Source organism: Homalodisca vitripennis, unplaced genomic scaffold (genome assembly GCF_021130785.1).
Source record: "Homalodisca vitripennis isolate AUS2020 unplaced genomic scaffold, UT_GWSS_2.1 ScUCBcl_10752;HRSCAF=19760, whole genome shotgun sequence".
Lineage (NCBI taxonomy): Eukaryota > Metazoa > Arthropoda > Insecta > Hemiptera > Cicadellidae > Homalodisca > Homalodisca vitripennis.
This window is the reverse complement of record NW_025786866.1, coordinates 1-12520: the sequence shown is the minus strand read 5'-3', so window position 1 is coordinate 12520 and position 12520 is coordinate 1. Positions and strand designations below refer to the sequence as shown.

Here is a 12520-nt window from a genome sequence, read left to right as displayed (position 1 = left end):
TGTATGAAAGTACAATACTAAGATTTACACATTTTAGGATTTAAAAGTATTGTTTTTAGATTATGTTTTTTATCAACATCTGGTTAACTCCAAAGAAGCCCTCAACCAGCCTGTTTCTTGCGTATCTTTCATACATTGTTCAGTATTAAATTTTTTTCAATGTGCGCTTTAACAGTTATAAGTGTTACTTTTTTACAAACCCATCTGTAAGTTTCTCCCAAGGAAAGAAAATCTTCACATCCACAACAGGAGTTTTTCTGATCAAAAGAAACTGTGAGAAGTATGTATTGGACATCTTTAATTTCTTCTTGATTAACAAGAGTTAATTCACCTTCCACAAAAGGCCCTAGACGATGTATATCAACGGCAGTTTTAGTAGAACACAGCTTTAATTGCCTTTACCTCTTCTTAACTTCAATGTTCCAACAAAGATCAAGAAATATGAATATGTTTGAGACTCACAACATTTCAATTCTGATATGTCATTTACGATGTAGTAAAAATGTTTTCCTCAGTGGCAGACTTTTTATTTCTAGGACTGAGTAATTAGTACAAATGTATGTTTTCCTGTGGAACAACACCAGTAGCGAAATACTTGCAAAACCTCACTAACTTTCGTCACATAGTTAGAATGCCAGTTGGGACCACTTTTTTACAAAACTCTTCACAGCCTAAAGCTGTAAATACGAATAAAATTTAAGATGCCTCAATCATTAGCTTCTCTCAAAACCTCACCATTGCTAGACACTTTTATGTAGTTTTGCCCATTTTAACTACAGCATCCCAGATGTCTATGTCAACTTGCCATCCAAACAACTCGGGCACCCGCACAATCCGTATACATTTCCGTGCTACTCAGTCTGTAAAAACGATTATTGATGAAAATATGTCACTGATTTTTAACATCATACTGTTTGCCCATAATAGCTTTTTGTACATTTACAAATAGCAGAAATACAAGCAGGAATTATGGATATAAGGCAACAAAAATATATTGTCAATGACATTTACCAAGTTTGTTAGCAGATTTTATAAATGTGAGACATACCGATTTTTTGGTGTCTTATTATCAGTAACAAAGTAATTACTCACTACAACGCAACAAGTTGACACTTTCCTGGAAATGAAAGCTTCGGTATTCACAAAATTACTTCCTCCATAGACACATTTCAAGAAAAGGTCCAGAAAGTTCTTGGTTCCTACATCTAAAAAATTCTTATGTCTCCTTGTTCCGCCAACTGACTGTTTTGCCTAGTATGTTCCCTTAGTGGTTCGCTGTAACGAAAATAAGAAGATCTTTATTGGCTCCCAATCCTTTCCGTTTGCCCTGATGGTTTTGACACCAATGAAAAGAAACAATCATTTTTTGAGGTTTGCCGTTTAACGCAATACTTGACAAGAAGAGAAGGCAGATAATTAGTCCACTTCCATAAGTTAATATTAGGATATGGTACTTACAATCCTGAAAATTGTTCACTGCAAATGGGTTGAATTGAGAACAAGAAAATATTAAAATTTATGTCAACTTCTAAGTTTCCCCTTTCATCACATGGTCTGTCACACACAGCACGAGAACATAAGAGTTCACATGTTTAAAACAAGTATGGTCCATTCTCAATATTCAAACATGTAGGAGAAAAAAAATTATTCAAAGTGAGACCAACAAAACTCTCTATGGTACCGAGTTTGATAAGAGAATTATTCAAAGTAGAGAAACAAAACCTCTCTTACTGGTACTGAGTTTGATAGAGAATTATCTCAAAGAAGAGACAACAAAAACTCTCTAATGGTACTGAGTTTTTGATAGAAAATTATCTGTTGATAGTGAGTGAGTGCTCACTTGGTGATGAAAATTTATCAGTTTTTATTCAGCTTGTATAAAATTTGGATTTTAATCTTTTCTCACAAATTTGAGGTAAAACATTAAAATTTCACAACAAAAAGTTAAATAAATATGTGCTTTTTCACCTTTATTAGGTACATTATACAGGTTGAGCAGGATTATCAAAATTAAGAGAGTAGATAAATTTCTTATTTTATAAAAAAAATTTAGCATTTAAAATTTTATATATAATATTTAAATTAATATCTTTAAGTAAGTAAATCTTTTATAGTATAATACCGCATAAAATAATTAAAATAAATTAGAATCTTTGCAGTTTTGTTTTTTATTAAAGCCTTGAATATTTTAATTTTGAATAATAAACATAGAATAAGAAAAGTTTTCTTTGCCAGAAAACGTCAATAAATTGTTGAAAATTAAACCAATTAGGCTCACCAGATTAGAACATGGAGATAGAAATACAATAAACCACAATAGGTTATTGATATCTCACAATAATATAGCAATATTGCATTCATACTATGATTTCACCATTTCCATTGATTTTTCAGACATATCAGAACAAATCAATAAAAATGGTAAAGTTCTCTTACTTATCTCAACTGGGGCTGAGTAAATCATTGGTTAGTGATTTTGGTAATAATACATCCCACAGACCTATAACTACCAACACTAAATGGTTCTTATACTACTAGTTCTGCAGGACACTCTACTAACGAAATCTTTATTAAATAATACACTAGAGGTACAATATCAACAACTGAATGCGACATTACCAAAATGTTGTTCAATCAATACAAAAGTAGACTCACAATCGTTAAACTTAATTTTGAGGTCTTGAACACAAGAATTTTAAACCTTCTGATCAAGACTCATCCTAGTGATGTCAAGCAAACAAGCTTCTACTTAAAAATGACACTGCTCCCTGTGTAATGTTGCAGACCAGTTGTTCTTTTCAGTTCATAAATAATGTATATTGTAGTAAAGTCTTAGTTTTAGCTGTTTACATGAGTTACGTGTGTGCTATAAAAAGCTAAATTTATTTGTAGTTTTAGTGATAGTAATATTGATCTAGTGTTAGTTTCATTATGATGGCTAGTTTGATTGAAACTAGGTTAAGAAAAGTTTTAGGCAGTCAAAGCAAGGAAATTGAAGCAATGTTCTTAATTCATGAAACAATAGAGTGAGAACAAAGTTTAACTATTCTATGTTCAAAGCTGTAAGGCGAACAGCGGTAGTACGACTGGAGTGTGAGAGCCTGTTGTTACTAAAAATAAAACAATGAGTTACATAAGACTGAAAACTGTAATGAGCGTATTTTTACACCAAATTAAAAAGCGTGTAAAAAGAAAATCTGTAACTGGATTAATTAAGTAGTTTCGATCAGAGTTGTGCTGTATGTACTTCATGACTTGCAGTACTCAACAAAAACAAATCCTAACATGTTAAAACCTCAACTATACAAATTAACTAATTTGCATATGTGACTGTACAAAAGGTATGTCATGAGTAAACTTCTAGAAAAAAAAGAAACAATGTTTTGCTTGCCCCTTCCTACCCAGATTTGAATCCTATCAAACTTATTTGGGGGGATGTGTGCTATGCATAACGTATCTTTTAATTTAAATTAAGTGTTGAATCTATGTGAGCAGAAGTTCAATGAAATAGAAGCAGAAAATGGACTCCTAAAGTGAAACATCTAGAAGCAGTTGATAACCACTACATACAACTGGAACCGAATATCAATGACTTCATAGACTTATTTGATAAAGATTTAAATGACAGTTCTTCAGACACTGAAAGTGACAGCGATGAATGACATTGCATTAGGGGAGATTTATCCACTATGAAAGTTCAGCAATCCAATCAGCCTATAATTATACTGTCTTAATTATAAAGTTAACATTAAAAATTGGATAGGCAGCTAACCACAAATTTGTCCATACCAGTTTTACAGTTTTAGCTTATTTATAGTTTGCCGTAAAGATATTAGAAAAATATTGATATTAGTAACTTTAGACCATTAACAATAATAGAAAACCAATGGGTGTTTAGTTATTTTTAATAAGCAAACGTGATCTTCTATTTGCAACTATTTTGTAATTCTTCATTAATTTGTTATGCAGGGTGATTCACGAATATATGCCGAAACTGTGGGAGCACATTCTAAAAGTGAAAAGTTTATATAAATTTAGATTCAGAAATGCTTCGTTATCGAGTTACTTTGAATCAGCGGAAACATATATGGATAAACTGTCCTGTCATATCTGAGAAGAATTCTAAAAAAATTCCTAGGAGCGTAACGGCTCAGCCCCAAGGATATCAGAGAACAGGAGTCCTCCAATTTGATTGGCCTTCTGTAAGTCTCAGATTCTGAGGGCATAAAACATAAATAAGGGAGACACAAAGGTCCTTTAAGGACTACATGCGGAGGCTACAGACATTTTTCCCTTGATTCAAGAAAAAATTACAGGACATTTTCAAGTATCTCCGCCGACTTCAAATGCATTTTTCTGCTTGTTTAAGAATGGCTTCAGTGCCTCTTGTTGCTTTCCATAGTTCAACAGGGCTTTACTTTATTTGCGTGAAAGCTTCATTAATACGTCTAAATAGTGCCTCGCAGGAATCAACTTTTGACCTCGTAAACTTTCTTCTTCATCATCCATCCCCATATGCAAAAATCCAACAGTGTATGATCAGTTAACTTGGTTTTCCAGTGTATAAGGATCTCCAACCAATTCATTTATTTAGAAACTGTTGATTTAAGTATGTGGAAAAAAGTTTTGAAAAATGTGGCAATGCACCATCATGTTGGGAGTACAAGTAGCGTCGCGTTGCAACAGAAGCATCTTCAAGCAATATCGGTAATTCTTCTTGAAAAAACTATAACCCGACCTCTTAAGCGCTCTATAAAAATAAAATGGTCCAGTGATCATGAATAATACATCATTCGTTAATGCTAAAACGCTGTTGAAAGTTACGTACAATTGTTGCATGAGGGTTCACCTCTACCAATGAATGTTGGTTTCGTAAATTATTGATACCATAATGAGTAAACTGTGACTCATCGGTAAATAAAATAAACTTTTGAGTCGATGATGAGTGTTCATCCAAATGCAGTGCTCCAAGGGATGGGCATTGTCTCCTAGATGTAAACGCTGTACAGATTTGATTTATTAAAAATGTTGATCTGTTTCTTGGTGAAATAAAGTTATTGTTGCTCAAACATGAAAAATGTGTTTTTCACTCCATTTTTGCATTTGACACGGGTTTTCTCAAACACACTCCTTAACTTATAGTTCTAGAACCTGTTTTATTCAATTTATCATGACACAAACCACAAGAAACGATTTAATTCGCCCCTTAATCTATCTTACCAGAATTTCAGGAAGACCTCGTTTTAGATGGTAAGCTGAAATCAGGGAGAAATCTTTTGCTAGCCTTAACTCGCTAACGCAGCATTTCCAGATCCATGTTTCTATCAACTCTTTTCATTATTTTTACACGTAGAATTAGCTCAGACAGTTTCTGCATATCTTCGTGAACCTCCACGTATATATTGGTGATAAAATATAAAAGGTTTGTTCAAAAATTAGTGGGAATTTTTTTAAAGTATTTATTTATTCATCTACATTAATGTTGTCACTTTCAAAATATTATGTAATTGTGCCAGCGCTTCTTCCAATCCTTGAAAAACACTTCTCAAACTCGATCTTAGGGATAGCCTTTAGTTCTTTCAGCAATGCACATTTAATATTATTATCTATGCTTGTAAAACAACAGCATAAAAAATAAAATACAAGTCACACAAAGCCATGTTTGGCAAATATGGAGGCGAGGCATTGTTTCAGTACCTTTTTTAGCCAAACATTAAAGAACAAGCAATGAAGAACAAACATTAAAGAACCCTAGCCAGTTGCACTGATTTTTCTTAGCTGAACTTGCTCAGACGGTGCCGAGGCACTGTGATCGTTTCATTCACCTTTGTTAATCATATATGTTGAATACAAGTATTTTGTTGTTTTTATTAATTATTTTATATTGTATTTAGATTTCCACCCCAAAAATACATATGTTTTCGTCACCTATTATAACACGTTTCAGTAATTCTGCATCATCATTAACTTCATTTAGTGACTCCTGAACCAATTCCATTTGCTGCAAATTTTGTTCAAAATTCAAAAATTTTGCTGCCACACTTTTTATACTAAAATTATTTAAAAAGATCTCATGCATGAGCCAATTGATATGCAAACATTATCAAAGACTTCTCTGATTGTAATATGGTGATCTGTTCATAACCATTTCTTCCACTTGTTTAGTTTTTTTATCCATTGTTGATAAACAACTGCTGGGGCATCTGGATTGTTCGTCATCTTCATTGTCTTTACGTCATCTTTGAAACATTTATACCACTCATAAACCCTTGTTTTGCTCATAGTAGACTCACCATAGGCATTTGTTAAGATTCCCCGTTACACTTTATTTTTTCACAGAATACTTGATACAAATGATTTGAACCATTCTTTTATTAACAAGAGAAAATCACAGAGTTCATTAAACACATCTAAACTTAGCAGCTGTCACTGGAAAAGTAAACAATGAATACAGCTAGCTGGAAATGTTATTATGCTTCAGAAACATGAGTACCAATATAATTTAAAAAATCTTGTCAATCGGACTCCCCAAACCCATGAAACTTAAAAATTCCCATTAGTTTTCGAACACACCATGCATAACAATAAAATTCTCATTACAGATGGTGAAATAAAAACAATTAAAAGTCAAATATAAAACTTTTATTCGATAAAACTAAATGACTAGTACAAATCTATTTAGTTATGATTATATTATTGCGTGACAAAAATATATTATCAAACAAATAAATTGGGATGGTATGGTCTGTAATCAATTGAAAGTAGAGCGAAGAATCCATAGGAAGGGACCAAGGTAAATCATACAAAAAAATAAATCCAACAGTCACAAGGATTTTATTCCGCACAGATATAAACAAGATGATCTATATAGCTCACAATGATCTCTTTACACAGACACTGGACTTGCATACATAAAGTTATCCTATTTAAGTATTTACAAATTCGTTCCACATATGAGTATTATTAATTTATAAATAATTGTCTTTCAGGCTATAAAAACTATATAGCAGCTCACTTTATTGACAATATAATTTTAAATTTCATCACTGTGTACCACATAAATAAAATAAATTTAAAAACCGTTTATAAAAAAAATTAACACATCCATTCTAGGAGAACCTTGCTCGTTTCGGCGATGGAAGTAGTTCCCCCCCTTCCTCCTCGTCCTCGTCCGAATCACCCTCGTAATCGACCAGGGCCTGCATCAACATTGATCAGTTAACACAAAGTTATAAAACTGTAATATTTTTTTTTCAAAAGGAACATTATTTTCAAAAACATGTCACACATTAAAACAATAATAACATAATTTACAACCCTGAATACAAGAAACCTTGAGTAGTTGGAAATGTTTTAATTAATCTACACAGACTAATCATAACTTGTCAAGCCCAACTTTGTTACATTCAGTGTGTTCAGTACTTTTGTTCATTAGCCTTTTATAAATGTTTACTTTTCTTTGTAGTTAGTACAGAAAATTTAACTCCATAGCTTTTTGTGAATAACAAGAAAACATATCCCAATTCTATATTATTTATAAAACTAAAGCTGTAAGTTTATTTTGGAAGATAGTTTACTAAATGAATAAAATAAATGCATGAAGTAAACGGGTGATTAAAATTGCTATTTAATACAAAGAATTTTGTAATACTTGTCCAGGAAATTCTGAAAATTGGTTTTTAGCAGTTAGGAGGCAAATATTTTAATGAAAATTCTCATAATATTTTTAGTTTTTCTCCCTTTACACAAATAACCACCAATTAATGATTTATTTGGAAAGGTTATGTTTGGCCCCAATAAGTTATTTACAAGAAGAAATGATACTAAAATAATTAGTGGCATATACATAAGATACCAAATATACTGAATATCTAATTTTATGGAATATTTTCTACTATTCATATAAGAAAAATAGTTAATAATTGGCTAGTAGAATTAGGTAGAACAAGGATTGATAATGCCTGTAAGTCCACGTACAAGCCAACATAAATGCCAGGGTACTTACGTACTTGGTAGTTTGTGCGTGGGTGTCTGTCTTTGTCAGCCTGTGTTTGTGTGTGTGCCTGTTTGCGTGCACGTGTTTGTGCTTGTGTGTGTGATAGGAAGTATTGATGTATTGTAAATTAGGTGGTACTTAGGTAAACCTTGTGATTGTGTCTGTTTCTGAAATCAACGTGCGTGGAATGTTTGCTATTTGAAAATGAGTTAAGTAGGTCCAAAACTATTTATGCCCTTAATGGACTGTAATTTTACTACCTTTTTTTGTATATTTGTACCTTGATATAGTTAGAGGCACAGTCCGTACACGGCCAGATATATTGCTTCTGTTAATTCCACTTCAAAAATAAAGAATGTGTAAACTTGATGTTAATTATTTTAAATATATCATTTAGTTAACTAAATGTGGACTGATTTGACTCAATTCTCGTGCACAGGTTACGACCCATGCGAGGATCTTTTTCTATATTTAGATACTATGGATGTTTAATGTGTCTTTTATGGCTGGAAATAAATGTATTTTCTTTCATTTTATATTTCGGTTAAGTAAACCATTGCGGATCAATTTGTAGGCACATGCCTCAACAGGTGCAAAATTAATTTACATTTTATCAGCATAATAGTAGTACCATGCTGCATCAAAACCACCCATTGTTAATACTCAACTTACTTCTACATTGAACTGGATTCTTGTACAAAGTTAGATATATTTTCATCCATATACTTTTAAGATATATAATATATTGCTTCATGAACTATTGTTACATTTCTTATCTTGTAAATCACTATATCTTGATTGTCACTGTCTACGCCACTACTCTCACTAGCACTCTTTAATAAATACTGATCAAATTCAATAAATACTGGACAATCATAAATTTTCCCGCAATTGATACCGCAAATGAAAATATAGTTTCTGTTGTAAAAATAGCTGATCTTCAACTTCTACATACAACTGCAATCTATAGAATATTTACAAACACGTTTGAGGAAACTAAAGAAAGATCATTAAAAAACATTCAGTAGCCTGGTAATGATGCTCAAGCAGTCTACTAGAATTCACAGTAGGGGTCACACATATTGTGGCGAGACGTTACTGGAGCAAGCTGCCAGCTGTCTTAAACTCATCAAAAATGTCTACTCTATATTAATTACTTTCTTATTTATTCTCTTGGATTAGCAACAGGAAACTGAGTATCAACCATTTGTACTCCTTGGTACCAACTACGTTATTAATATTTAGGTAATGCCTTTTTAAGGTGTGTTTGTATAGTTTTATTAAATCGATAATAATACAATGTATTGCATATTTATATGTTATAGAAATTACTTAAGATATTAAGCAACAGTGATAAATCTTCAAACTATTGTAGTGGTGGTGCAAGGCAGACAAAAATGGCTTGATACAGTGCCGTCACACGTCTACAGCACATCCACCTTGTGGCCCCTTACTGTGTATTTCTAGTAATCGTGATTATAATTATTAGAAGGTAAAATTCAAAGCAGATTGCCTTTGCGACCTTAGCTATCGCTGTGTCACTTAGCTAGCTTTATTGCATGACGAGATATTTCATCAGAAATCCACAATGGGTTAATGTCAAAAATGTTTAATAGTTCAAGGCAGGTTGAGTGATTTCAGTCACAATGCAGCACAGACAAGTAGCTTCATGAAAAAAATAAAATGTTGTACTGTTTTATCATAGACTTTACGGTTGAAAGGTAATTTGTTTTATGTATCAATTAGTAAGACAGGAACAAGTAAATAACAGCAACGAATTATTTTCTGTAAGATGTTGGAGCATTTAGAAAGTAAATAGAACTTTGCATACAAAATAATAATAGTAGGAAACTATATAATACTAAACAAAATAATACTAGATCCTAGGTTTTCTAGTAGAACCCTGCAACCAAGGCCAAGTTTTGCAGTGGCACAAGAAAGCAAAAATGTCCAAGTCCAAGACAATGTTCATTATTTTTCTTGACCAGTGTTGACACAAAGAATTTGTAGCTTTGGGACAAAGTACTCAAACAGTTGTCCCTATCACAACTGTTGACACAAAAGGAAGTTATATGTGTCTACACAGAGCTATCAAATAGAAACAACCGGAGATTGCCAATTACTGAAAAAGAACATGACAAAACCAGTCCATATTGACATTGTAGTGACTGCTTACATAGTCTGGATGTTGCAGTCTTTACTACAGCCACAGTAAAACCCTGATGATAGCACCAAAGCTTTTCTTTTTATTTCTAAAGCTCAAGATAACATGAAAGGTGCTGTGTGGGTGTTGAAGTAGTTCACAGAATCGAGCTGATCAGGTCTGTTCAAGAGTCAATTTAAAGAGGTAAACAACAGCCGATTTCCAGGGAGTGTTGGCAGTCATGTATTGATGCCCAAGTACATTATTTTAAAAACTTTCAACGATATATTGTGTTTAACAATATGTTTAAAAGTCAGAGATAAATTACATTTTCCCATTGGGAGTTATCATTAAATGTGAGTAATTGCTAACAGCTATTTTAAAATCTGGTACAAAGGCAATCTAGTGGTAGTACCAGACTCTGCAAGGTGTTATACGACTCTATAAATTTGCTATATCAACGGAAACTTCTAATAGCAGTGAATTAACTATTATCACTCAGAAATTACAGCTTCTACCTCTTCAATCCAAACATACCTTAAGCAAGTAAAACAGACAAGTGTTTAAACTAACTGGCTTATTAGAAACGTTTGTCACAATTGTAATTGTTGGAAAAACTAACTGATATCATTAATATTTATATATGTAACCAAAGTGGATCTGACAAATCCAATGGAATGTAATTTACAAAAATTAAAATAATATTATAACTTGTAGATATGAGTGTATTGTAACCTATGAATTAAATAATAGCCCACTTAATAATATTTCACTTACCTTTTTAAAAAGTGCCGCACATTTAACGTCTCCTTGCGAAGGACTCAGGGGACTGGACCCTGTAATGCTGTTTAAGTTGTTGTTTAAAATTGGCGATTTTGGTCCGCTTCCAAACAGTTTCCCACTACTACCTTCACTTTTCTTATCGATTGCTTTTCCTGCACAATAAAACCAAATGTAAGAAGTCTATTTACATTTGTTGTAATGTCATTAGAATGAGATAGTTGGACTTTTATTGTACCTATTGAGTCCAGTTCAGAGGACAATTTCTTGTTGATGATGTTGCTGGTGTTGGCAGGCACCACTGCCTCTCCGTCATCAAAGTCATCGTCCTCATTGAACCACATCTCCTCTTCCTCTTCCAACTGCCGCTGGTCCCCTCCGGTACCTGTTGTTCCTCAGTATTGACGGCACACTGCAAAATATGTTTCAAATTAACCCAAGACATGTTTAACTGATTGGAAAATTAGTTTATGATGCATGGACACCAAATATATAAAGATGACTTCCATATCACCACTGAATCAGGGACCAGCAAAATATCCCCTCACTATCCAATGAGCATACTGTTATTCTTTCATTTTGCTTATTTAACAATAACAGTTGTATTCAGAGGCTTAATCTCGACTATGGGCAATTATTGGAGGGTAGAAATTATTTAACAACAATCAATCCAAATCATATTTAGGTTTAATGATTTACAAATGATCTGAGAAACTGAAAATCAATGAGGTGTATCAATCAAGGTACTACTTGTTTGATAAATACGTGAAAAAGATAATGTGTCTGGTAATTATAAAAGTGTAATGATGAGAAAAAAAGGTTTTACTACTTAAATTCATTTATTTACAATTAAATACTGAAGGTAAAATGTTGTTTTATTACCAATATAACATTATTTTTTTTTTTTTTTTTTTATTAAAGCCAATATTTGCAGTCAAATATTTCAGACAAATTAAATTACCAATAAATAGGCTACAATACTCACAGGAGAGTTAACATAAATTTGATTTTAACGACCCCCTCCAAAGTGTTATGGACTAAAAACCACTTCAAAGTGTTAGGCCATTTTCGAGGCATATGACATTTCTTTTTTATTAAACAAAACTTTTTATATTACAAATATATGTTTCATCAAATTGCAATGTATTACATATAGTTTTTTTTTTTTTCACAAAACATATGTTCTATAAGATCGAAGTAAAAAAAATAAAAAATGGCTTTACTCTCTTTGTATCATAAAAAAAATCTGGGTACTGCTAACACGGTTGTGTAAGTTTTTTTATATTTTTTTATTTTTCAAAATCCTTTGACGTATAGTATTTTACAAAATGTAGTAGTCCTAGTTTCTTAAAATAATATGATAAAAAATGTTTCCAAATGTAATGCTGAAATAAGAAAAAATATCACTTTCTTAACCTTTTGTCACTCAAACATATTCACAATACTAATTGGTAAACCAAAACAAAACAATGTATTCTTTTTTTCACTTCTTTCGCAAAAATTTTTAACTAAAATGTTTACCATCATCAACAAGTGGCAGTAAGCTAGTTTGAATAGTGATTATTGCCTCAAATTAAACACATATTTTAGTTTACTGGTAT

At 32.2% G+C, this 12520-nt stretch overlaps 1 protein-coding gene across 1 annotated transcript; it reads right to left on the bottom strand.

Annotated features, from left to right (window-relative positions):
* Positions 1-6815: 6815 nt before the first annotated feature.
* On the bottom strand, positions 6816-11354 carry LOC124374871 (serine/threonine-protein phosphatase 4 regulatory subunit 3-like). The gene is made up of 3 exons (XM_046833016.1): positions 11158-11354; positions 10917-11074; positions 6816-7199 (listed from the first exon to the last, which is right to left on the bottom strand). Exons 1-3 carry the CDS (start codon positions 11261-11263, stop codon positions 7110-7112), a joined length of 354 nt encoding a protein of 117 aa, XP_046688972.1. The 5' UTR covers positions 11264-11354; the 3' UTR covers positions 6816-7109.
* Positions 11355-12520: the final 1166 nt, after the last annotated feature.